At 49.9% G+C, this 27316-nt stretch overlaps 1 protein-coding gene across 1 annotated transcript in view; it reads left to right on the forward strand.

Moving 5' to 3' along the window:
• Positions 1-7583: 7583 nt before the first annotated feature.
• The window catches only part of Ryr1 (ryanodine receptor 1), a 133808-nt gene continuing 114075 nt past the window's right edge, over positions 7584-27316 (forward strand). The window contains 13 exon segments of the mRNA XM_052167344.1: positions 7584-7634; positions 13368-13487; positions 14833-14937; positions 16187-16261; positions 16341-16419; positions 16588-16700; positions 17247-17340; positions 20524-20617; positions 21063-21137; positions 21537-21693; positions 22374-22538; positions 23165-23286; positions 23599-23794. Coding sequence (XP_052023304.1) covers positions 7584-7634; positions 13368-13487; positions 14833-14937; positions 16187-16261; positions 16341-16419; positions 16588-16700; positions 17247-17340; positions 20524-20617; positions 21063-21137; positions 21537-21693; positions 22374-22538; positions 23165-23286; positions 23599-23794 — 1446 coding nt within the window.

The following is a 27316-nucleotide window of genomic DNA, read 5'->3' on the forward strand; positions in this document are numbered from 1 at the left end:
GTAACCTTGGCTATCCTGAAACTTATTGTGTAGATCAGGCTGGCTTTGAATTTACCTGTGAGGTCTGCCTCTGCCTCTCAAGTGCTGGAGCTAAAGGCGTTCATGTGCCACAACACCCAGCCTTAGAACATTCTTAATCTCTCTTAGTTCCTGTCACAGTCTCCTATGATTTATCTGCAGCCTGATATAAGCAGAGTAGGGTTTTTTTTTTTTTTCTGTCTGTTTTAAAACTGTACATAGGGGCTGGAGAGATGGCTTGGCAGTTAAGAGCACTGTCTACTCTTCAGAGAACTGGAGTCGGCTCCCCAGCTTCCCACCATGTTGCTTGCTGCACAATACCCTGACCTCTGAAGGCCCTGGCCCTCACTGTGCACGTGCTCACAGACAGACACAAACACCTGCAGATAATTAAAAATAAGAAAAACAAATCTTGGGCTGGTGACATGGCTCAGCAGTTAAGAACACTGACTGCTCTTCCCAAGGTCCTGAGTTCAAATCCCAGCAACCAATGGTGGCTCACAACTATCTGTACAGCTACAGTATACTCATATATATAAAATACATAAATAAATAAATCTTTAAGAAAAAAAGAAAAACAAATCTTAAAAAAACGACCATATATTGTGTCATTTCTTCCTCTTCTCCTTCACCTTTGCTAGTCTTCCAAGCTATCTTATTTGTTTATGCTTCTTTTCTGTTGCTGGTTTGTCTTTCATTGTGTGCTGATACAATCATCTGTTAACTATCTTACAGTGGACAGTTGAGTTCTTTGCTTGGGTCTGTCTGAAACAGTATATTTCAAGGCTGGAGAGGTGACTCAGTGGGTTCCCAGAGCACCTGAGTTCAAGTCCCAGCATCCACATGATGGCCCCAAACGGGGTCTAGCTCCAGTTCCAGGGGGACATTCTCTTCTGATGTCCGAGGGACCAACCAGGCACACACGTAGCACACCACATACAGGTAAGCAAAACAACCATGCAGACTATATATGTATACGTACACACACACACACACACACACACACACTAGGGGGTAGAACAAATGCGTCTTAGTAGAGTGATTCTGCCAAACCTCGTACTTAGTGGCTTCAGTGTGGCAGCACTTTCAGGAGAGGGTGTTTGATCTTTTCTTTTCCATTAAAAGTGTTCGCTGTGGGAATCTTTTTACACAGGCAAGAAGGCCTAGTTTGGTTTTCCCATCAAATGAAGTGCCCTGGTTGAATACTCCCTCTCTACCCAACTCTTTGCTTTCCTGTGTCTCCTGACTGTCTCAAGCACTGCCATCCTTTATTGATATAGTATCTAGTATCTATCTATCTATCTATCTATCTATCATCTATCTATCTATCTATCTATCTATCTAGATATCTATCATCCATCCATCCATCCATCTATCATCTATCAATCATCTATTTATCTATCATCTATCTATCATCTATCTATCTATCTATCTACCTATCTATCTATCATCTATCTATCTATCTATCTATCTATCTATCTATCTATCTCTCTATCTCCCTTAGCACCTGCTCGGCCTTCAGTGTGAGAGTGTTTTCAGGTCCCAGGCCCAGAGAAGCCCCAAAGCCTGAGGTGGGAAAGGTCCTTGGCACTTGTACATAAGCACTCGGCCTCCAAGGCCCTCTGGGTGGCCATTTGCACGCCCAAGAACAGGGATGACCACAGAGGAAAAGGCCATCTGAGCCAAAGCAGAAACCCACAAGTCCGAAAGACCCTGCTTTTGATTCTAGAAAAACTTCTTCCCACAAGGCACCGTGGAAGGGTAAGCACAGATAAGAGCTGCTCAGACAGGAAAAATAAGTCCATTAGACAAGTAGTCAGGTAGCTGGGGAGATGGCTCAGTCAGGAAACAACTTGCCACACAATCGTGAGGACCAGAGTTCGAGCTCCAGCCCCCACTTAAAACACCAGGCAAGGCAGCATGTGATCTTTAATCCAGGGCTGGGTGCTGGGGAAACAGGGCTTGCTGGCCATCCAAGCTACCCTAATGGCGAGCCCCAGGCTGGCTGAGGAGCCTCGGCTAGGACAGTCTCTGTCCTCATACACAAGTGCACACATGTTCACCCACGTGACCCCCCCACCCCTCCCCACACAAATGAGAAGCCAGAAGATGCCAAGTAGAGGTTGGGAGATGGAGACGTAAATCTTCACATAGTGACAAGGGGCAGCCACTGGCCAGGCTGCTAGAGGAACTGTGTATTTGGGCATCACCTAGCAAGCAGGTTCTGGGTGGTTCAAACCAAAACAGTGCAGTTCCATAAGGGGGCGGATGGCAACTCTTCTCATTATTGAAACAAAATACCCAACTTTACATTATTGAGATAAAACACACGCGTCTTTAGTAAGGAAGGATTTGCTCTGGTTCTCCTGTGAGGGCCCGAGACCAGCCTGGCTGCAGGAGCAGGGGGCGGCAGGTCACACTGCACCTGAAGTCAGGAACAGAGGTGAACACTGACGTTGAGCAAGTTCTCTCCTCTCTATTCAGGAGACTCAGCCCATCAGCCAGGGTGAATCTGTCTTCCTCAGTTAAGCCATCCTGGAAATGCCTTCTCAGGTGTGTCCGACCCTCCGTCTTCTGAGGGATTCCCGAATCCAGTCAAAGCGACAATCTGGATTTATCACCCCGGGCGATATGGGTAAGGATAGTCACAGGAATCACCCGCAGGGCACCCAGGGAAGGGTGGGTGAGCAGGTGGGTCTGTCACCAGAAAGTCCTCAAAGCTGCCATGGCCGTCCATCAGTTGTCCAGGAAGCAACACGGAAAAGTCTTAAAACAGGTACTCATGACTAAGGCGTAAGAAACACTGTAGCTATCTTATGATCTGACTCATTGTGGCACAGAGTAACTCCACATTCTGTTTAGAACATCTAAGGAAAAATATTTACCATGAGACTATTTAATGTATGAAATACAACAGTTATATTGTACAATATAATAAACAATATATGTATATCTATATAAAACTACACATTATATAACGTATCACTGAATTTTATAATTCAATAATTTAATACAGCAAACTAATCCCAGCACTCAGGAGGCAGAGGCAGAGGCAGAGGCAGAGGCAGAGGCAGAGGCAGAGGCAGAGGCAGAGGCAGAGGGAGAGGCAGAGGATCTACATGAGTTCAGGGCCAGCCTGGTCTATATAGCAAGCTTGAGACCAGCCAGGGCTACACAATAAGGCCGAATCTCAAAATAATGATAATGATGATGATAATAATAATTTAGATTCAGTTTAATGCAAGTGTATTTTTGCCAGTGTTTAATAAGAAATACCTATATTGAGAAGTACAATTACACTTTTGCTGAACAGTAGAATACTGGTTTCCATGTGTGTGTGTGTGTTCATGTATGTTATTGTAGATGTGTCCAGAAGCATTTTGTGGAGGTCAGAGGAGAGCCTCCGCGTTAACTCTCACTTTCTGCCTTGGTTCCTTTTCCCCTCTGCACACAGTAGGATAGTAGGACAGCAAGCACAGGAGATTCTTCTTCCTCTTCTTCCTCTTCTTCCTCTTCTTCCTCTTCTTCCTCTTCTTCCTCTTCTTCCTCTTCTTCCTCTTCTTCCTCTTCTTCCTCTTCTTCCTCTTCTTCCTCTTCTTCCTCTTCTTCCTCTTCTTCCTCTTCTCCTCCTCCTCCTCCTCCTCCTCCTTCTTCTTGTTTTTTGTTTTGTTTTGTTTTTTTTGAGACAGGGTTCTCTGTATAGCCCTGGCTGTCCTGGAACTCACTCTGTAGACCAGGCTAGCCTCAAACTCAGAAATCCGCCTGCCTCTGCCTCCCAGTGCTGGTATTACAGGCGTGCGCCACCACCGCCCGGCTGAGTGCAGGAGATTCTTAGTCTCCTCTTCCCTCTCGTGGTCCATGCAATGGGGTTATAGCTGCTTGCTGCAGCGCCACAGTTTTACAGAGTTCTGGGGATTTGAAAGCAGGTCCTTAGGAGCTGGACATGGCTCAATGGTTAGGAGCACTGACTACTCTTCCAGAGAACCTGGGTTCAAGTACTAGAACAGGCATGGTGGCTCACAATCAGCTGTAACTGCAGTCCCACGGGACCCAACACACCCAAGCAAACAAGTAACCCAGCTCCCACGTTTGCTCAGCAATTGTACCATCTCCAAGATACTGTTTTGTTTAAATATGCCAATGAGTGTTCTATTAGTGAACTATATAGCCTCATCATTTTATTTATTTATTTATTTATTCATTTAGAGACAGAATCTGGCTGGACTAGAATTCACTGTGTAGACCAGGCTGGCCTTCAATTAACAGAGATTCACCTGCCTCTGCTTCCCAAGTGCTGGGACTTAAGTCCTTTTGGAATGATGTTTATGCATACATTTTGTTTGTTTGAAACGGGGTTTCATGTAGCCCAGGCTAACTTGCTCTGTAGATGGGGTGAGCCTGAGGTCTTGATTCTCCTGTCTAACACACCAAGTGCCGGGATGCATGTGCACAGCCAGGTCTGTCTTATGTAGTGCTTGGGACCACACACAAGGAGCTTTGCATACTGGGCAAACAGTCAGCTAACTAGCTCCGTCTAGCCCCACCCCTGCCTTAGTTTATCTTTAAGATTTATCTAATGATATGCTTATAGGCATTATTGCCTTGTTTGAGAAGGTCAGAAGAGGGTATCAGATTCCTTGGTACTGGAGTTATAAATGGTTGTGAGCCACCATATGGGTGCTGGGAATCAAACTCATGTCCTCTGCAAGAACAGCTGGTGTTCTTAATCCCTGAGCCATCTCTCCATTACAAACATTTATTACATTACAACATTTATTTTGTGTGAGTATATATGTATGTGTGTATGTGTGTGTATGCACGCACATGCGCATGTGTGTGTGCACATGCATGCGCATGCATGTGTCTGTGTGTGCATTTGTGCATGTATGTATGTATGTATGTGTGTATCTGTGTATGTCTGTATCTGTGTGTGCATGTGTGCATGTGTGCATATATGTGTGTATCTGTGTATGTCTGTGTCTGTGTGTGTCTGTGTACATGTGTGTATGTATGTGTGTCTATGTGTGCATGTATATGTACATGTGTATGTATGTGTGTATATGGATTTGTCTCTGTGTATGTGTGTGTGTGCACGTGCATGCGCATGCATGTGTCTGTGTGTACATTTGTGCATGTGTGTATGTATGTGTGTATCTGTGTATGTCTGTGTCTGTGTGTGTCTGTGTACACGTGTGTATGTATGTGTGTCTGTGCATGCATGTATATGCACATGTGTGTGTATGTGTCATGTGTATGTAGGCTGCCCACACCACCATGGCTGGCATGTGAAGGTCAGAGGTCACCTTGTGGAGCCCTCTTTTCATTCCATCATCACTTGGGTTGTTGGGATCAAGTTCAGACCATTATCAGGTTTTTGGGCAAGCAGCCCACCAGCTGAGTCATCTTGTTGGCCCTTATTAATTTTATTTTTTCAGACAGGTGGTGCTGTACAGCTCTGTCTGGCCAGGAACTCACTCTGTAGCCCAAACTGGCCTCAAACTCTCCAAGCTCTCTCTGCTTCCGCCTCCCAAGTGATAGCATTAACCTCATGCACCTCCTGACTCTTTTTTTTTTTTTTAATTTTTGAGACAGATTCATGTAATGCAGGTTGGCCTGGAATGTTCTATGTAGCCAAGGCTGGCCTTGAATTCCTATTCCTTCTACCTTTACCTCCTAAAGTGGGGGATGACAGACATGTGACTCCACATGGCTAAATTAGACGATCATATGCAGATATGGAGGTGACAAAGCAAAGTCGTCAGGAACCCTATCTTTAGGTTCAGATCCCCAGGTCAGCCTCTGTGACTTTGTGTTCAGTGTCTGACTCCATCTCCCAAACGCAGGTCTTTGCGGCTGCAGACTTGGCACTGTGAGAGTGAGGAAAGTGTGCCCCCTAAAGGTTACCCTGGGGACTACAGGGCATTTAGGAGATATCCGTAGGGGCCACGTGCTTTTATTTTTCTGCTGCTAAGGATGCCAATAATAGCAGGGCGGTGAGAAACGAGTGGTAATAAAAAGATCTTAGCTCACACCTGAAAAGCAACAGGTGGGTAAGAGACATCAACACTTATTCCAAAAGGCAGTTTTTAGCTGGGGGCTCTTGGGGTGGGGTGACATTTGTTTAATCTCAGTGCTAGAAGGCAGAGGCTTGGGAATGTTTTCGAGTTCAAGGTCAGACTGGTGTTTTCTCTCCCACGGCCCACGCCCTTCCTCCCCGCCCCACTCCTCCCCCTCCCCAGTTTTGAGAGAGGGTATCTTGTAGCCAGGCTGGCCTCTAGCCAGGGAGCTGAGGATGACTTTGGGTTACCTATATTCTCTTCGACTTTCTGCTCGCTGGAATTGCAGACTCCCAGTTTACGAGGTGCAGGATGGAACCCTGGGCTCTGTGACAGCTAGATAAATGTTCTGTCAACTAAGGCATGCCAGCAACCCTGCTTTTGTCTCTCTTTTGAGACAGGGCATTTTTGTTTGTTTGTTTTTTGATTTTGTTTTTGTTTTGATATTTTCTTTATTTACATTTCAAATATTTCCCCCTTTCCCGGTCTTCCCTTCGCAAACCCTCTAACTCATACCCCCTTCTGCCTCTATGGGGATGCTCCCCCACTCACCCACCCACCCACTCACGTCTTCTGGCCATAGCATTCTCCTAAACTGGGGCATCAAACACCCTCAGGCTCAAGGGCCGCTCCTCTGACTGATGTCCAACAAGGCCATCCTCTGCCACATATGCGGCCAGAGCCATGTGTATTCTTTGGTTGGTGGTCCAGTCCCCAGGAGCTGGGGGGGGGGGTCTGATCGGTTGACACTGAGACGGGGGCTTATTATGCAGCCCCAACTCCAACTTTACAATCCTCCTGCCTCAGTCTCTTCAGAGCTTGGATGAGGAGCCATACCACTATGTCTGGTTGTCTGGTACTAAGTGATTTATTTTTTTATTTTTATGTTAGGGGATGTGGTGTGCATCCAAGCACAATCCTGTGATTCTGCAGCAAGGGTGAAGTTCGGTTTAGCTATTAAGAAAGGATGGAGGGCGTATGTAGCCCAATGGTAGAGTGCTTGCCTAGCATGCAAGTGACCCAGGGTTTGAACTACAGCGTTACATAAATCAAACGGGGCCAGACATTCAAGATCATCCTTGACGACTTACGGAGTTTAAGGCCATATTGAAGTAAATGACACACTTAGAGGGAGAGGGAGAGAGAGAGGGACAACTAACTAAACAAATATATACATGACATCTCGCTGTGACCATGGCCACTCAGCTGCTTTCTAGACACCTAGGCCACTGGAGCGACCGCCTTTCACCAGAGTTTGTGCTGTGGGCGGAGTTCGGGACGGGGGCGTGGTCCGTCCCATGCTTGCCCAATGGGTGTGCGGTGGGGCGGGGACCTCCTCGTGGCTGTGGCCGGCACAGGGCATGCTTCCTGCAGTTCCATCTCCCTCGCGGGTGCCTCTGGCTTCCCTAGAGGTCTCCGACCCCAGCCCGCCCTTAGCCCCGCCGCCAAGCCTGCAGCCCCCTCTCGCCATCCTCAGACCTTAGCCCGGGACACCCGGGGATTGTCATCATGGGTGATGGAGGAGGTGAAGGCGAGGACGAGGTCCAGTTTTTGCGGACGGTACGTTTTGTCTGGGTCAGGAGGTTTTGGGGTGCTTTCTTGCTTACTTTCCTGAGAGCCTCTCTGTCTCATCCCTGCTTATCTCTGAAATCCGAGGTCACTTTATCTTTCCGTCTTTTCTCATTTCGACCACAGAAAATAAGCAGGATTTAGGAGGACTGAGTGGGCAGGAGAGGTGGGATCTTCAGATGCCCCCCTCTCCTGACATAAGAGATTTGGGGTCAGTGAGGGAGCACCCCCCTCCTGCCATTATGGAAGCAGGCACTTGAGGAAGGTGGTTCTAATTCTTGGGCTTAATTTAGCTGTCCTCAACCGCCACCCCAGCCCTCATTCCCTTCTTGCTCCAGGCTCTGACCTATTTAAATTCTTGGGAAGGGGGCTGGGGTGGGCTGGACAACACCTTTCTTTTCAACTCTTAACCTTTGGCGGTCTCCTGGGGGGGCATCTCTCGGATCTTAAAATGTACTTTCCTTCTCGGTTTTGGTGAGGAGGATTAACGATGTAGGCTAATGGCCTCTGAGGGTGTCTGGGTGACTCAGTCTCTCCCAGGCATAGCCCATTGATATGTCTTATGTCTCCGTCTCTGTCTCTGCTCCCTTGGCTTCAGCCTTCTGCGTTTTGCTGTCCCTCTGGTCCTGTCTCCCTGAATCTTAGATCCCTAGCTGGGGGGCAGGGATGGGACTTAGGACAACAGGTGTCTCTCCCAGAATAGCCTTCTCTTCTGGGCTCTGGGTAGGGGACAAGGAGGGGGCAAGAGGGGGAAGGGCTGCCTCTTTCTTAGTCCTTCCCACCAGACCTTCCCGTGGGCTGAGATGGGGGTTGGGGTATGGGTATGGGAGATGGTCTCTCATTGGGGCCAGGTCTGCTGACCCTGTACTCTCCCCCCTCCCCCTAGGTCCTGGGTCCGTGCAGAAATGCTGACGCAGCATTCCAGACCCGGAATAGGACCCTGGCAAGCTGGGTCCGGTTTCTTGGGAGGGAGGAACAAACAGGTGGGGCTGGTAATGAAGGATGGGGACAGCTGGATGTGAAGCCACTGGAGGAGGGCCTCTCTGCAGCCCCAGCCCCTTAGCCTACAGCATGGCCTTCCACTGCCCTAATAAGCTAATGGCTGTGGCTTCCCATCACTCCGCACCAGGCCCGGTGCCCAGGCCCTCAGCCTCCTGAGGTGTCTAATTATATTTTCATTGCCCTATCTTCTGAGGTAGGGCCCTATCTTTATCTCCCAGGGAGATTTGAGGGAAACCAAGCCCCAAGTGGTGAACTTGCCCAAGGTCAAGGCCAGGAAGTGGCATCTCTGAGTGTGCCGAGAGGCCAAGTCTTGCTTTCAACAGAGGAAATCTGGACCCAGGATTGCTAGAGTAGACAGTCTTCAGGGGGTCTAAGGCCCGAGACTGGGTCTGTTTGCCTCAATGTGACTGAGGTTGTGTGGTACTTCAAAAAAAAATCTTGTTTACCTCCTATTCCCCCCTTATAGGAAGAGTCTGTATAGCAATCCAAGGCATAGCTTATGTGTTCATTGGTTACTGAACGAAAAGAAAATTCCAGCGTTAAAGCAGGTGGTGATGGTATATACCCATGACTCCAGTGCTGGGCCTGCCTGGGCCACGTTCTAAGTTTAAAACTAGCCTAAGTTACCTAGGGAGACTTTGTGTCAAACCATCAGCTTGACTGTGGTCAAACTGACAAGCTGCAATTGATACAGATTCAAACAGGGTGGCCTTAGAGGGGATCTGTGTGTGGAAAGCTAGCTTCCCACTCCACACAGCCAAGGATGTGAACTCCTGATCCTTTTGTCTCCGCCTCTCAAGTCCTGGGGTTGCTGGCATTCACCCCCACGTCTGCTGTGTGGGAGTTTTGACATACTGTGCAAACCAAGTAACCGGCATCTTCCCTCACGACGTAGGCCCCTCCCACCCAGCAGCAGTCACTCCCTCCCAGCCTTCTCACACACACACTCTCAGTTACCACCAGGATTTCATATGTGATATGCGCTCATTTGTCTTTCTGCTCAGGATAGTTTTTGACACGTAGCGTGTACCCAGCCTGGAGTCCGTTTGCAGAGGAGCTTATTGGTATACTGTTGCGTGGCTATATCACGTTTGCTTGTATCTTCGCTTGCACACACTGAGCTAGTCACACCCTCACTAGGTTGATACTACAGAAAACCCCAGTGAACATTCACACTCACTTAAAAAAATAAAAGATAAAAATAAAAGGGTCTCTGTGTAGCCCTGGCTAGCCTAGAACTCCCTATGCAGGTCACACTCTCTTTAAACTCACTGCGATCCACCTGCCTCTGGTTTTTTGAGACAGGGTTTCTCTGTGTTGTTCTATTGGCCAGGCTGCCCTAGAACTCAGGAATCCACCTCCCCTGCCTCCCGAGTGCTGGGATTAAAGGTGTGTGCACACCTCAAGTCTTGACACACTGATTTTTTTTTCCCCTCAGATAATATTTACTACTGCCACATGGTAAACGGTTCTTGGGCAAGTGTACAGTGATGTTCCACATTCCTATCTAACACATCTTGCTTGAGTTTAGCCGATGTATTCCTCCATCTTGAGCAGACTCGGGGAGCAGTTAGTGGCCTTGGGCAGGTGCAGGCCCGGAGCCTTTCAACGTTTCTCTTCATCACTCCTGCTTTTATAAGCAATGAGGATCATTAACCCCACTCCTACCCAAATTTCCTGGTAAACCTGGCTATAGTAGGGTTTCGTGGGGACTCGCACATCCGTAATAAAGATTTGATGGCATCTCAGCAAGACCAAGGCCACGGGCAACACCAGATTATCTGCCAATCACCTACTTGCTTAGCCATCCATCAGTCTGTCATCTATCTATCCATCATCTGTCTGACTGGCATCCCTATCTAGCTATTATCTACTCTTGAGATAGTGTCTTGCTATATTATCCAGGCTGGTCTTGAACTCCTGGACCCAAGCTGCTGCCTCAGCTCCTGGAGTCGATGGCACGCCAGGTGTGGGTCTTTTTAAGCAGCTTTGGAAGCAGCATTTGGAGCCGGGGCTCCTCTTCACGCTGTCCTTATGCAGCAGAGCTTGGGAGTCGACTGTGTGTGGTTCGGTTGGCACCCACGATCAGACTTGGGAGTCGACTGTGTGTGGTTCGGTTGGCACCCATGATCAGACTCCAGGCTCTGATTTTCGAGGCTTTGCCGCTCACTCGCTTTCTCTGTCTGGGAAAATGACTTGAACTTTCCTCTCGGAGCTCAGTTTCCTTATCCAGAGAAATGGAGAGGCAGGTAAAAACCAACACCTAACAAGGATTCAAAGTGACCTCTGACCTCGTATCACCTTCAGTCCTGCTGTTCCCACAATCCCGTCTCACGTGTCAGTCCTGAACACCCCCTGCACCCACTAGAACATTCCTCCTGACAGATGAACAGCCACACTTTTTTTTTTTTTTGATTTGGACAAGACCTAAAGGTTAAAGGTCATCTTCTAGGCTAGGCTGTGCCACTTCTCCCCATCCCCCACCCACCTCAATGCTACTTTGTTATACTTTGTTATATCACAATGATTTTTTTTCAGAACACCTACCACTAACTATAATTAGTTACATATATTATGCATTTACTCACCTGGTGATGGATGGTGCCACACTTGAGCACATCAGCTGACTGGGGGCAGGGCTCCCCCCCCCCCCCCCCCGCATCTGATGCTGTATATTCAGTGCCTAGTAGTGCAGACAGGTAGTGTACACTCAGGAAGTGTCCGTGAGCCTAAGACAGCCAGTAAATTCTTGCTAAACGATGTCCAGGCTGCATCATTTCTGTGGATATACAGATGCCCAGCAGGTATCTCAGGATCTCAGAAGTACATAGAGATCAGCTGTCTCTAGGCATTGCCTCTGTCTCCTCCCAGACCAGGCCGATGAACTGAAGACTGCTTTTGTGGATTTGCCACTCAGGAGGAGAGTGTGTTTGTTGTGTTGGGAATTTGGAGTGTGATTTATGGGAGGATGTATAACCTTCTTTTCAAAAGTTTCATTTTTTTTTACCATGATTTTATGTGTACAGGCATGTTTGCATGCATGTCTGTGAACCACTTTAGTGCCTGCAGCAGAGGTGTCGAGTTCCCGTGGACAGGAATTGTAAATGGTGTAGGTGCAGAGAGTCAAACCTGGGTCCTCTGGAAGAGCAGCCAGTCTCTCTCTCTCTCTCTCTCTCTCTCTCTCTCTCCATCATGGACCCCAATCCCACCATCTCCCCATCCCTTTGAATCTGCCTTCCCTGTCCTTGCAACCTCTCCTCCAAACGAAAATAAAAAACAAAAAACAACAAAAAAAATTAAATAAATAAAAATAAACTAAACAGAAAGGCCGCTCATCGTGAAAGCCCCAGTGTGCCCCCCAGTACGCCTCTCTGCCCACACAGCCAACACTGGATCCGCACCGGGACTCCTGGGATATCCTCTTGTTGCCCTGTGTCATGGAGGTCCTGCAGCTATGGATCTGTAGGGTGATCTCCGTCAGGGCCCCAGCAGTTCATAGGTGGGGTAGATGTTGGGCTGGGCTGACTCAGAGCCCGGGATCTGGGCCTGGGAGGCAGCCCGCCAGCTCTCCCTCCCCACACACCAGGACGGGCTCTCCAGCTAGCCTTGGCTAACTCACCTACTGCTGCAGCCCGCAAGGGGCGGGCCAGCTCTGCAGCCTTCACAGCCCCTGTGCACGCTCACTGGCACCCATGCCACAGGAGCCAGCTCTGCTGTGCTCCCCAGGCAAGGAGCAGGGCCTGCTCCCTCTCCCCCCCCCCAGTGCTACAGCCACCAAGTGGGAGGGGGGCCGGCTCTCCCACCTCATGTTCTGGGGGTTGGGGGGAATCTCTCTCTGGCTAACAGTAGTACCTCAAGGAAGTCAAAACAGCCAGTGTTCTTAACCACCAAGCTGTCCATCAGCTCCCTTTGTAAATTTCTTGAACTAGTCTTCTCTGCTACATAATGCAATAATTTGCCAGGCAAAGCATAGGCATTCAGAAAGCGTAGGCATTTGGAAAGTGTAGGCAGAAGTGTCAGGAGCTCAGTGTCATCCTTGGCTACAGGGCAAGTTTGAGGCTAGCCTGGGCTACATAAGACTCTGTTGCTAAACAAAACAAACCCCCCCAAAAAACAAAAAATAAAAAATTGTCCAGGCTGTGGTGGTGTATGCCTTTGATCCTAAAGCTCCAGAGACAGAGGCAGGTGGATCTCTGTGAGTTTGAGGCCAGCCTGCTCTACAGAGTGAGTTCTAGGACATCCAGGACAGAGTCACCCTGTGTCAAAAACCAACAAAACAAAAAACAAAGAGAGCACCCCCAAACATTTAATTTGTAAGAAAGTTGCTATTTTCCACACTCCACTGTGTCACCCTGCAGATCCCCCATTAGGAGGCCTCTAGAGGCGCCAGATTTCGATTCCCTTAAACCTCAGTTTCTCTCTTTTAAAATGAAGTGAGGTATGGTGGCACATCCCAGTAATTCTAGCAACTCGAGGGGCTGAGGCAGCTCTCACGATTCTAAGCGTTCAAGGCTAGCCTGGCCAACTTAAAAAGACACTGTCTCAAAATAAAAGTAAACGAACAACAAACCAACAAACCAAATAGATAAATAAATGGAGCCTGATGGGTGTAGAGTGTATCTTTTCTAGAAGAGGAAAGAGACAGCAGCATCGGATGCAGTGTCTTCGCTGCTCTGTCCCTTCCGGTTCCCACCAATGAACCTCGTGCCTCTCTTTTCCCAGGATGACGAGGTGGTCCTGCAGTGCAGCGCCACAGTGCTCAAGGAGCAGCTCAAGTTGTGTCTGGCCGCTGAAGGTTTCGGCAACCGCCTCTGCTTTCTGGAACCCACCAGCAACGCACAGGTCGGTGAGCACAGTGCACGGGAGGAGGGCAGGGTTGGGTCCTTAAAAAAATGGGGGTGCTCTGGAGCTTGAAAAGGGGGATACTGATTGGAAAGAGTGATCAGCTAACAGGGGAAAGGGGCGTGGCCTGAGATGGGATGAGCGGAATCTGAGGCTATTAGGGTGAGTCTGAGACGGTGAGATCCGAGGGGCGGAGCCTTGGATGGGGGCGGGGTCTAAAGAGGAGACAAACCCAGTCTGAAGAGTAATAAGCAAGGACTTGAGGTGGGATAAGATTTGTGGTGTGTGTAGGGGCTCTGAAGAGAAAAGTGTGGGGTCTGAGATGGAGACGGAGCCTATTATGGGACAGGATCTGAGGTAGGTGGGCGGGGGTTTGAAGAACGAAAGGCGGGGCCTTGGGGGGGCGGAGTCTTAGGTGGGTGGTGAAGGGTGAGAGGAGGGTGGATGTCAGGGAGAATTCCTGTGGGCACCCAGAATGGGTGGTCATGAGTCTTCGGAAGGAGGGGCAAAGGTCAAAGGAGGAGACCTCGGCAGTTTAGAGGAAAGGCGACCTGACAGGAGAGAACTGTGTCCCATGGGAGATGGGACGAGTATAAGGCACCTGAGCGTGTGTGGTTTTGAGGGCTCTAGGCATGGAGGGAAGTTAGAATCGGAAACACAGCTGGCTTTGAATTCAAGAGTAGAGGGCTCAGATATCCAGGAGAACTTTGGTAAGGGTTGTCAGGAGGGCATGAAGACCAAGAGGCCAGACAAGCCTGTGGTCTGAGGGTGAGGTGTAGTCAGGTGGGAGAGGAGGGGACCAGAGGAGAGGGCCTGGGGACTGAGAGAAGGAGATGGTCTGTGGTGGTGGTGGTGGGGGGGTGGAGGTATCAACAGACATCTGGGGAGCAGGGAGTTTAGGGATCTGAGGGGACAGTGTGTTTGTCTGTCTGTCCTATTTGGTATGACTGGAAAGGCAGGGACAGAGACCAGAAGTAGTGTTCTTCTAGGATTGGAGAGATTTGGGGTGATGGCAGGGAAGACATTATGGGAATAGGGTCAGAGTGGGGGCTTTCCAGGAGACCGGGGACATAGGCTGGTGTGACTCAGGCCATCTGGGAGTTTCTGCGGAGTTGGGTGAGTTGGAGGAATTTGAAGGAGGAGGCGGGAAGCGGTATTTTCTGTGTTGTTAGCAAAGATTTGATGTGTGTGGTGCCTGGTGGGGTCAGGGGCTTCTTGTGCGGTGAGGGTTGGGTCTGGGTGTCTGGGAGTGCGACTGATTCTGGTTAAGGGATGGATGAGGCATTGTGGGGAGCAGTGCTTGAGAGACTTCCTGCTCCAGCAATAATTATCCACCCCACCTTAGAATGTCCCCCCTGATCTGGCCATCTGCTGCTTCATCTTGGAGCAGTCTCTGTCAGTCCGAGCCCTGCAGGAGATGCTGGCCAACACTGTGGAGGCCGGCGTAGAGGTAAGGCTCCGTCTCCAAGGAGCAGGGGCCAGGGGTGAAGATGGGTGAGGGATCTGGGGGTCATTCACCATGTGCTTCTTCTTCCTCTCTCTGCCCTGCCCCCCACAGGCCCTCAATTTGGATAAGTGGGTAGGTCTGGCCTTGGGTGTCATCTGTCTTTCCTATCACTCCTGACCCCAGGCCTGCTGCTCAGGCCCACATCCTGACCACAGGGGCTGGGGTATTTCCCCCACCCCAGATGTCAGGGGCTGTGGAGCCCAGAACAAGCCAGGCAGGAAGGAAGGAGGGAGCAAGGGGCTTCTGGACCCCTGCTCCCTGGTCCATTCCTTTCTCTTCTTTCTATCCTCCTCCCCACCCTGCCCGGCACTGCATGGGACATCTCCCCCCTCCCGCCCCGCCCTCATCCCTGTGTGGGTCTGCCATCGGACTGTGTGGCCCCATGACGTGGCTCCTTCGAGCATGGGCATGGGAGAACCATGAAAGAGGCTTGATGCCCCTCAAGGAACTGAAGTCTCCTCCCTCCTCCAAAGGGCCAAGTCTCCTCGAGCATGGGAGTGTGTGTCAGTACTAGGGAGTCGCTTTATCCCCATGGTTGAGAGTCACAAGCCTAGCAACAGCTAGGACTGTCCCTGTGCACATAGACTAGAGCGCGACGATTTACGACGGGTACACCAGTAGGTGGTATACTGGGCTCTCTCGAGTGACCCTGGTCACCTGGAAGATGAAGTCACTCTTTGGGTGACTTCAGGAGCTGGTGTAGAAGAGGAAAGAGGTGGGATGACAATGTGGGCTTTGTAGTTTTTTGTTTTCTTTTCTTTTGTTTTTAATAGAACCTCTTGTATGCCAGTCCAGCCTCAAATGCTCTAAGTAGCCGAGGTTATTGGGTTTTGTTTTTGTTTTTTTGTTTTTTTGGGTTTTTTTGTGGCTTTTTTCGAGACAGGGTTTCTCTGTGTAGCCCTGGCTGTCCTGGAACTCACTCTGTAGACCAGGCTGGCCTCGAACTCAGAAATCCGCCTGCCTCTGCCTCCCAAGTGCTGGGATTAAAGGTGTGCGCCACCACCGCCTGGCCCCTGCTTCTATAGATGGGAAAATGGATGCAGACAGGGGATTTGAGCTGAGGTTTCCCGCCTTCCTGTCTGAGCGTACCATTTTACGGGCTCATACATCCACTTGTGACTAAGCCATGTGTTTTAGACGGTGTTGTAAACCTTGGCGTCTGTGCTCACTCTGTGCCATCTCCTCCCTCCAGTCATCCCAGGGCGGGGGACACAGGACACTCTTGTACGGCCACGCCATCCTGCTCCGGCACGCGCACAGCCGCATGGTGAGTGTACTAAGCACAGGTGCAGGCGGAGGAGAGGGCGCGGCCCTGCCTGGAGGCTGACCCCGCTCTCCCACCCTAGTACCTGAGCTGCCTCACCACCTCCCGGTCCATGACTGACAAGTTGGCCTTTGATGTGGGATTACAGGAAGATGCAACAGGTGCAGGGGCTGTGGGCAGGGGGTCTGGACAGGGGGGTGGGCACATTCTATACCGGAAGACAAGGTGGGGATTTATAGACTCTGAGGTCTGGAAGGCTTGGTGGCTGTGAGTACCCTGGTGAAGAGCATTGTGGGAAACCGTTATCCTGATGGTCATCCCACTCTTAGGGGAGGCCTGTTGGTGGACGATGCACCCAGCCTCGAAGCAGAGGTCTGAAGGAGAGAAGGTTCGCGTTGGGGATGACCTCATCCTTGTGAGTGTCTCCTCTGAGCGGTACCTGGTGAGTAACCCTGCCCCTGATGGCTCCTACTACCCCTGTAGGGAAGCTTGGATTTGCCCCATCTCTCTCTCTCTCTCTCTCTCTCTCTCTCTCTCTCTCTTGGTTTTTTGAGACAGGGTTTCTCTGTGTAGCCCTGGCTGTCCTGGAACTCGCTCTGTAGACCAGGCTGGCCTCGAACTCAGAAATCCGCCTGCCTCTGCCTCCCAAGTGCTGGGATTAAAGGCGTGCGCCACCTCTACCTAGCATTGCCTCATCTCTCATCATTGGCTTGCGCAGTGGGTCTCTGGCCCTGTGTTCTGACTCAGAACTCCTGATTTTCTGACACCCACATTTCAGAGATCTGGTCACCCTCTCCAGCCCCCCCAACCCCACACCCAGCTGCCACCATTCCTCCAACCCTTTCCTAATTTGCTCTCATTTTTCTGACCCCCAACTTTCTGCCTCCAATCTGTGTATCTCCTGGCGTCTACCCCTGATGGTTGGTCACTGATTCTCAACTACTGCTCATCTCCTCACCACTGACCACCACACCTTGGCTGTCCACAGCACCTGTCAACCGCAAGTGGGGAACTCCAGGTGGATGCTTCCTTCATGCAGACTCTGTGGAACATGAACCCTATCTGCTCTGGCTGCGAAGAAGGTGAGGACTGCAGGCTTCTGGCCCAAGACGAGGCCATCAAAACAGGTTCTCAATGGTGCTTCCCCAGACTGAATCTTGGGATCTCATAATTCACATCTCCAAGTTACAACCTTCCTTCACGTCACATTTCTTACTAACCAGAAGCCAGAACCCCAGATCTCCAAGCCCCAAATTCACTCACTACCACTCCCAAACTCAGATCCCAAAGCTTCCCATACCAAGTTCAATCCTCAAGATTCCGGTTTTGTTGGAGCCCCCATTTGTCCCCACGCAAGCTGGGAAATCCCCATCTGCTCTCCTTCCCCCATTGCTGTCTGCATGGAGAAACATCCAGGCGAGCATGTCATCACCCCTTGCCAAAAAACCATAAAACCTCCTTGCCTTAGCCCTGGTGTGCTATTTCCCTGCCCCATTCCTCGGGACTGGTGACCCGGCTTGGGAGCAGCATCTGATAAACCTGCCTTTATGTATTTTTGATCTGGTCTAATCTGGCCCAGATTGCAGAAAACTTATTCTTAGTCAGACCCCTACACTCAGATCCACAGCTTAGAAACCCTCACACTTCAGCTCTCAGACCAAAGCCCTGAAATCTAGACCTCGGATCCTAACCCAGGACTCAGCTCAGACCTCAGACCTTATCCTACCTGCCTTGGACTCTCAAAGTTTTTTGATTAAAATTTGAGTGTGTGGAGGGGACCATGCACATGTGTGTGAAGCTCGGAGGGAACTTAGTGGGCTCAGCTCTTCCCCTGCACTGCAGGCTGTGAGGATTGAGCTCGGCCTGCCAGGCGTGGTGTCACGTGCTAGTGCCTGCTAAGCCACCTGCCTGGCTCCACACTCTCAGATGTTAACCGTAACGCTCCAACAACAAACTCATAACAAACAAACAAAACCCCAAAATAACTAACCAACCAAAACCCAGAAAACATGGCTGGCTAGATGGCTCTGCAGGCACGCACACAGGCTGCTCTTCCCAGGTGACCCGGATTTGATCCCCAGCCCCCACAGGGCAGCTCACAACCTTCCGCAACTTCAGTTCCAAGGGATCCAATGCCATCTTCTGTCTCTGTGGGCACCAGGTCCACAAGCAGTGCAAGATATTCATGCAGGCAAAACACCCACACCCATCCCCACACACAGAGACAGTCAAATACACACATACACCCCCACACCTACACAAACACACAAACGCACACACAGATATCCATACACACATACATATGCACACACACAAATACAAATACACAGACAAACACACACTGAGACAAACACACACAGATACACACACAGACACCCATACACACATGCACGCTCTCTCTCTCTCCCTCTCTCCCTCTCTCTCTCTTTCTCACACACACACACACATACACACACACAGACACACACACACACACCAAAGCCACAGGGGCTGGGAAGATAGCTCAGTTAGCAAAGTTTTTGCTGTGGAACTATGGGGAAATGAGAAATGAGCACCTTTGTTTTTAATAAGCTAGGTTTAAACCTAGAGGTAGTGGCACACGTCTTTAATCCCATCACTTGGAAAGCAAAGGCAGGCAGATCTCTGAGTTCGAGGCCAGCCTGGTCTACAGAAAGAGTGCCTGCCAGGCCTGTTACACAGAGAAATCGTGTCTTGAACAAAACAAAACAAATCAAAAGCCAGGCAAGGTGTCACAAACTTATCTGTCACCCCAGTATTTGGTGGGCGAGACAGGAGGGGCCCTGGGGCTTCCTGGGAATCAGGTGAACTGGGTCAGCGAACTCCAGGCTCATTGAGAAACCTACCCCGCGGGTTCCATGCTCCCTGAAGTAAAGTGAGGAATAGCTGCAGAACACACCCAGTGCTGACCTCTGGCTCCACATGCATGAGCACCTGCCTACAAACTACACACGAGCACATGCAAACATGTACACATATGTACACAGAAAGCCCCAGCTGAACAAAAGGAAAGGCCTCACAAAACCACACGGGTGATCTCACCCAAAAGCAAACCAAAGGAAAACAAAAAGCAAAAGCTCACATCAAAAATTCCAGTCTTAGGTTCTAGAGTAAGACACCAGAAAATGACCCTGTGTTTTGACTCCAACCGCAGGGTTCTAAACTAGAACCAAAATGAGAATTAAGCCACTGATACCTAAGCCTTGAAACTCAAATCCACTGAATTCTTAAAAACTCTAACATATTATATATTATGATATATATATAACATAACACAAAACATATATTATATATAACTATATGTTAATTAACTGATTAATAATCTTATATATTATGCTATATATTGTTTTATATATTTTATATACTATATGTATATAAAATATACATACGGTGCCTGCAGAGGCCAAAAGATCATGTTGGATCCCCTGGAACTGGAGTTGTAGATAGACAGTTCTGAGCTGCTTCGTGGGTGTTAGGAACAGGACTCAGCCTCTGCAATGACAGCCACCTCTCCAGTCCCCTTATCATTTAACTACATAAGACAAAGCTCAGGTCTTTCCAAGCTCATACTCCCGAGCTCAGAGTCTCAGACTCAGACCACAGCCCAGGGCCTTGACCTCATGTCAGCCTAAGATTCCCCCAAACCAACACTCAGAATTGAAGTTCTTACTGCAGGGCTGGAAGAGCACTGGCTGCTCTTCCGAAGGTCCAGAGTTCAAATCCTAACAACCACATGGTGTCTGTAACCACATCTGTAATGAGATCTGACGCCCTCTTCTGGAGTGCCTGAAGATAGCTACAGTGTACTCACATACATAAAATAAATAAATCTTTAAAAAAAGAGTTCTTACTGCCAACTTTAGCCTCAGAGCCAACCAGTGCACCTCTAAGCCTGAGCCTCAGGCCTCAGAACACAGACCCCACAGCAGGGAGCCCCAGTCCTCTGACTCAATAATCTGACCTCAACCTCAGAGGTCCAGAGAGCCCTAAGTCACAGACTCCAAGTCCGCTGACCCTATTCTGGCTTATCCAGATCCCTACGGGTGGCCTCTCACCTCAGATCCCAGATCTCACATCCTTAAACATGGCCTATGTATGACACAGACCATCAACTCCAGGACATCACTTCCCAGACCCACCCTTAACCCTCCATGGGGGAGATATGGGACCCCTAGACTCCACACCGACATCCAGGTTTTTCTGGGGTTCTCGCCTCACAGCAGCTACCTCTCCTTGATCTTCCTCAGGCTTCGTAACCGGAGGTCATGTCCTCCGCCTCTTTCATGGACACATGGATGAATGTCTGACCATCTCCCCTTCTGACAGTGATGACCAACGCAGGTCTGCGCTTGGGACAAGGAGACCTGGGGTCCAGGGGTGTTGGAGGGAAAGATTGGCTGGGACTTTGTGCCTTTTAGCTCTCTGTTACTGTGACAAAATGCCCGAGGGGCAACTCAGTAAATGAAAAAGGTTATTTTGGCTCATGGTTTCGATCCATGATAGCTTGGCTCTTGTTATTTTGTGTGGGTGGCACAGGACATCGTGGTAACAGTATGTGGCAGAGGCTGTTTCTACCTTATGACTATGGGCCAAGGTTCTGATATTTCAGTGACATAATCTCTTTCCACTAAGCTCCCTCCCAAAGGCTCTACCACTCCCCAATAGTCCTATAGGTTGGGGACCAAGCCTTCCATGCATGGGCCGTTTGTGCATATCTCAGAAGCCTCTGGACAGGGTTAGGGGCTGGAGTCTACACCCTTGACCTTGTTTTCTGCCATATCCCCAGACTTGTCTACTACGAGGGGGGGCCTGTGTGCACGCATGCCCGCTCCCTGTGGAGGCTAGAGCCGCTGAGAATCAGGTGTGTTGGGGGCGGGGTTGGGGACTACTCTGCAGCCTGGGAGAGGAGAAAGGGTCTTGAAGGAGATCTGAAGAAGATACTGGAAGGTTTGGGGTGGGGGTGGGGGATCCAACCTAGGAGACTGGAGGAGATGTAGGCCCTCAGGGATCCTGGAGCCCTAGAAGAGAGAAGCCCTTGGGGAAGGTGGGCAGTTCCTGAGGAGCTGGGGACAGCTGATGAGCGCTGCAGAATGTGCAAGGACAGGCAAGAGGCCTGGAGCTGCTGAGCAGGGAGGAGGGGGCTCTGAGAAAGATTAGGGGTCCCAAGAAATAGATGATTGAGGAATTGCAAGCCAAGACTATCACCTTAATGGCTCCTGGGGAGGGGCCCCCTGATTCTCCTCACTCTAACTGTCCATAGCTGGAGCGGGAGCCATCTTCGCTGGGGCCAGCCACTAAGAATCAGACACGTGACCACAGGGAGGTACCTTGCGCTCACTGAGGACCAGGGCCTTGTGGTGGTTGATGCCAGCAAGGCCCACACCAAGGCCACTTCCTTTTGCTTCCGAATCTCCAAGGTTGGTGTGTGCGTGTGTGTGTGTGTGTGTGTGTGTGTGTGTGTGTGTGTGTATGTGTGTGTCTGTATGTGTATGTGTGTATATGCATGCGTGTATGCATGTGTGTGCGCACGTGTGCATGCATATGTGTGTGTATGCATGTATGTGTGCATGTGTATGTGTGTATATGTATGTGTGTGTATGAGTGTGTGTATGCATGTATGTGTGTGCGTGTGTATGTGTGTGTGCATGTGTATGCGTGTGTGTGCGTGTGTGTGAGTGCATGTATGTAAGTGCATGTGTGAGTGCATGTGTATGCATGTGTGTATGTGTGCACGAGTGCATATGTGTGTATGTGCGTGCATGTGTATGTGTGTGTGCATGCATGTGTATGTGTGTGTATATGTGTGTATGAGTGTATGTGAATGCATGTGTGAATGTGTGTGTATGCATGTGTGTATGTGTACACGATTGTGTATGCGTGTGTGCGCATGTGTGTATGTGTGTGTATGCTTGTGTATATGTGTGTGTGCGTGTGCGTGTGTGTGTGTGTGTGTGTGTGTGTGTGTGTAGGGAGGGATGCCCTTGCTCACCTGCAGCCCTGGCACCCCTCTGGCCTCCTAGCTATAGCTAGGATCTTGCTTGGGCGTCCCCCATGATGCCAGGCAGAGAAGGCTGATGTCTGTCCCTTGTCCCTGTAGGAGAAGCTGGATGTGGCCCCCAAGAGAGACGTGGAGGGCATGGGGCCCCCTGAGATCAAGTATGGAGAGTCGCTCTGCTTTGTGCAGCATGTGGCCTCGGGCCTGTGGCTCACCTATGCTGCCCCAGACCCTAAGTCCCTGAGGCTTGGGGTACTCAAGAAGAAGGTAGGTTCCCAGAAGGGTGGGTGCGCGAACAGGGCCAGGGACGGGCTGTGGTGTCCATTACCCAGCTTATTGGGAACCTTATAATTATACTAGCGTAGACGGGGGATAAAAGAGGTGTGTGTGCATGTGTGAGTATGTGTGTGTGCGTGTGTATGTGTATGTGTGGGGAGAGAGGGGGCGGGGGAAGCACAGATACAGACACACAGAAATTGAAAACTAGAGAGCCGTACACACAGAGAGAAATAAATAAGGGTCAGGAAAAGGCCCAGTGGGTAAAGGAGCTTGCTGCAAAGCCTGAGGCCTTGACTTTGATCCCTAGGAACTGCATGGTAGATAGAGTCTTCCAAGTAATAACAGGCTGAAAATAATACTCGTAAATCATTGGCAGGGCCTGGTGGGTCACACCAATAACTCTAGCACTCACGAGGCAGAGGGAGGACTGTGAGTTCGAAGTCAGCCTGGACTACGTAGTGAAACCCTATTTCAAAGGACCCCAAAGAAAACACGCCAGAGCTGTAGTTCAGTGTGGGACCCATGTAGCATGCATGAAGCCCTAGGTTCCGTCCCCGTCACCCTATAGAGCAGGTGGCAACCCTTCCTGACCCCTCGGTTGTCTGCACACCCAGGCCATGCTGCACCAGGAAGGACACATGGATGATGCGTTATCACTGACACGATGCCAGCAGGAGGAGTCCCAGGCTGCCCGGATGATATACAGCACTTCGGGCCTGTACAACCAGTTCATAAAGTGAGCCCGTACACACTCTTAGCCACGCATGCGCCTGACAAGCCCTCTTGAGAGACCTCTGACCTCCACAGCCTTTGGCTTCTGATCTAGCACGCATGACCTTCGACCTCACAACTTTCACAACAGCACCCAAACCCTTGACTGACCCTCTCCAGTTCTGTTTCCTTCATGATCCCCTGTGCCTGCTACGCATAAAGGGCCAAGGCCTTTCTATTTCCCTGTCTTCTCCCCCGCACCCCTCCTGTGGGAACTCTGTGGGAGTCCCGCACGGTGGTGGTTCCCAACCCCTCCTGAGCTCTGTGGTCCCCACAGGGGTCTCGATAGCTTCAGCGGGAAGCCTCGGGGCTCGGGGCCACCGGCTGGGTCAGCACTGCCCATCGAGGGCGTCATCCTGAGCCTACAGGACCTCATCGGCTACTTCGAGCCGCCTTCGGAGGAACTGCAGCACGAGGAGAAGCAGACCAAATTGCGCAGCCTGCGCAACCGACAGAGTCTCTTCCAGGAGGAGGTGAAGCTACGGCGCGAAGGGTGGGGCTTGGAGGGGGCGGAGTCAGGGGAGGAGCGCTAGAGAGGGCAGGGCCTGTAAGAAAGTGAAGGACCTCGCCTCTAGGAGGGGGCGGGCGGTGCAGATGGGCGGGGCCTCGCAGGTGGGAGGGAATAGGGGAGACCTATGTCCAAGCGCTGAGTCAGAGGCTCCTAATGATCGGGCTTCTGGTTTGGAGTCTATGGGATGTGGCCTCGAGGGCAGTACCAGAGTGGGCAGTAGGGATACAGCAACAGAGGCTGATCTTGGTACATCTGGGAGGAGATTACAGGGAGGACCTCAACTGGGGTGAGGTATTAGTCATCTCTTAGGAGATCAAGAAAGGAAGAGGTGTGGGGTGCTCAGCTCTGCAAAAGTAGGAGGACCTGAGAGGGGTGGAACAAGAGATTCCGGACTCTGCTGCCCAGTCAGTGGTGGGAAGTGTGTCTACACTAAGGACTCTGCTGCCCAGTCAGCGGTGAGAAGTGTGTCTACACTAAGGCATAGCGTGGCCCCTCCTCTCCTGATGAGGAAGAAGGATCATTGTAAAACTACCGACAGGGTGGAATTAGTACAGTATATGCAGGGCAGTACAGATAGGTAGGTACAGGAAGAGACCCCCCCCTCTCTCTCCTCTCTCTCTCTCTCTCTCTCTCTCTCTCTCTCTCACACACACACACACACACACACACACACACACACACACAGGTGGAGACTGGAGCGATGGCTCTGCGGTTAAGGACATGTACTGCTGTATCAGAGGACTCAAGTTCAGTTTCCAGTCCCCGTATCTGGTGGCTCACAAACACCTGAACTCCAGCTCTAGAGGTGCCTCTGGCCTCCACAGGGACCCACACTCACACACACAAACCCTCACACATACACATATTAAAAATAGTAATGTAAAGCTGAACTTGAGGCACATCTTTGATCCTAGTGCTTGGAAGGATCTCTGTAAGTTCAGGGCCCAGCCTGGTCGACATAGCAAGTTTCCTGCCAGCCAGGCCTACAAACTGAGACAAAACATAAAGCCAAGATGCCAAATAAGAAAGAAGACACCCAGAAGTTGACCTTTGGTCTCCACAGGAACAGAATGCACACCTATGCATGAACAAATACATAACAAACATTGTGTCAAAATGTAAACGTATGAATGAATGACTTTCAGGTATCATCTGGAATTCTTTTGTTTGTTTGTTTGTCTTTGTGATACAGGGTTTCTTTATGTAGTTCTGGCTGTCCTGGAACTTACTCTGTAGTCCAGGCTGGCCTTGAACTCACAGAGATCCACCTTGGGAACCCTGAGATTAAAGGCATGTGCAACTAATTCTCCCAACCTGATGCTTATTTTTTTTGAAATTTCTGTGAGGCCCAGTTTGTCTGTCTGTCTGTCTGTCTGTCTGTCTGTCAGTTTTTCCTGCCACTTCTTTGTTTAATGATATATCTTTTTGTTTTTTGAGACAAGGTTTCTCTGTGGGGCCCTGGCTGTCCTGGAACTCACTCTGTAGACCAGACTGGCCTTGAACTCGAGAGATCCTCCTGCCTCTGCCTCCCCAGTGCTGGGATTAAAGGTGTGGGACACAGACCTTTTTTTTCCCCTTACTATGTAGCTCCCTCTGGAATTCTTACGTGCAGGAAGGAAATTCTTGCAGATGTGTTTCATTTAGGAGTTAATATAATGCAGTTAGTTGTAAATTCGATATTCTTTAATAAAACACTGTATTATGAATAAGTTTCTTTATATAAAAACATACATAAAGCAAGGTTATGCACTAACTCATTGATGAAATATTGTGTCCAGAGCTGAGCACAATAGCTCATGCTTTATAGTCCCAACTACTTGGAAGGTAAAGTAAGGTCATTTGAGCCCAGGAGTTTGGGGCTAGCCTGGGTCACACAGCAAATATACTCCTTTTCCCTCTACCTTCCCCTCCTCCTCTCCCATGCTCTCCCCTCTCCCTCTTGCCCTCGGCTGGCCACGAACTTGCAGTAGGGAAGGCTGTAGCTTGTGCTCTCGCCTCCTAGGAATTACAAGTGTATGCTCACCTTCACTTGATGGGTGCTGGGAAACAAACTCAGGACTTCTTATGTGCTAAATAAATATTACCACCTGAGCTACAACTTCAACCATGATTCCATCTTTTTAAAATTAAAAAATATATATAATTTATTTTTATTTCATGGGCTAGCCTGGGCTAGTTTTATGGGCTAGCCTGGGCCCATTTGTTTTGTGCCTGCATATATGTCTGTGTGAGGTGTCATAAGATCTGGAACGGGAGTTACAGACAGTTGTGAGCTGTCATGTGGTTGCTGGGAATTGAACCAGGGACCTCTGGAAGAGCAGCCAGTGCTCTCTTAACCACTGAGCCATCTCTTCATACTCTCTAGGCCCTAGAAATAAAAATTTTAAGGCAGGGTGGCGGCACACCAGAATTCGGGAGGCAGAGGTAGAAGGATTTGCACAAGTTCAAATCCAGTCTGCTCTATGTAGTAAGTACCAAGTCCAGCCAGGTTTATACAACAAGATCCTGACTCAAAAAATTATAGTAAGTTAGGTGTGGAGGCTTAGCACTTGGGAATTGGGACATGGGGGTTGTTACCAATTCTGGGACAGCCTGGACTACAGGGTGAGGCCTTCTTTCAAATAAACAAACAAAAACATATTTATCCAGACATTTGCAGGAATCCCCTGTATTTTTGTTGTGAGTAATAAATGGTTCAATAGCTGATAATTCACCATTCGTGTGATTTTACAGAATGTTACTGTGAAGAGTGAGGATTAGCTGTGCAGGTTTTACACACGTTCTCTACGTGTGTCAGGATTCACACGATCAAAAGGCTAGAGAGAGAGCTCAGTCAAAGTACATGAGAAACTGAGTTAGATACTCAGAACCCACCGTGGGAAACTGTCAGGCACACTGGGAAACCCTCGGAGGCCCAGCAGTGGGGAGGCAGAGACAGGCAGATCCCCAAGGCTTGGTGGTCAGCCAGTGTAACCTAAGTGCCAGACTCCAGGCCAACGAGAAACTCTGTTCTTTGGCCTCCACACACACACATAGGTGCATACATGCGCATGCCCGTCTGCACACACACACATAGGTGCATACATGTGCATGCCCGTCTGCACACACACACATAGGTGCATACATGCGCATGCGCATGCCCATCTGCACACACACACACACATAGGTACATACATGCGCATGCCCGTCTGCACACACACACATAGGTACATACATGCGCATGCCCATCTGTATACGCACACATGCACAAAATACTCAGGGGCTGGAGCGAGCGCGGGCTCGGTGCTTAAGAACACTTGCTGCTCTCTCAGAGGGCCTGGGAGTTCCCAGCACCCACAGAGCAGATGACCACTATCTGCAATTCCAGTTCCAGGGGACCCGACTTCCTCCTTTGACTTCTGCAGCCACTGGGCATAAAAATGGCTCACTTACATCCCTGAAAGCAAACCATTGTGGTTGTGTGTGTGTGTGTGTGTGTGTGTGT

This window comes from Apodemus sylvaticus, chromosome 1 (genome assembly GCF_947179515.1).
Source record: "Apodemus sylvaticus chromosome 1, mApoSyl1.1, whole genome shotgun sequence".
NCBI lineage: Eukaryota > Metazoa > Chordata > Mammalia > Rodentia > Muridae > Apodemus > Apodemus sylvaticus.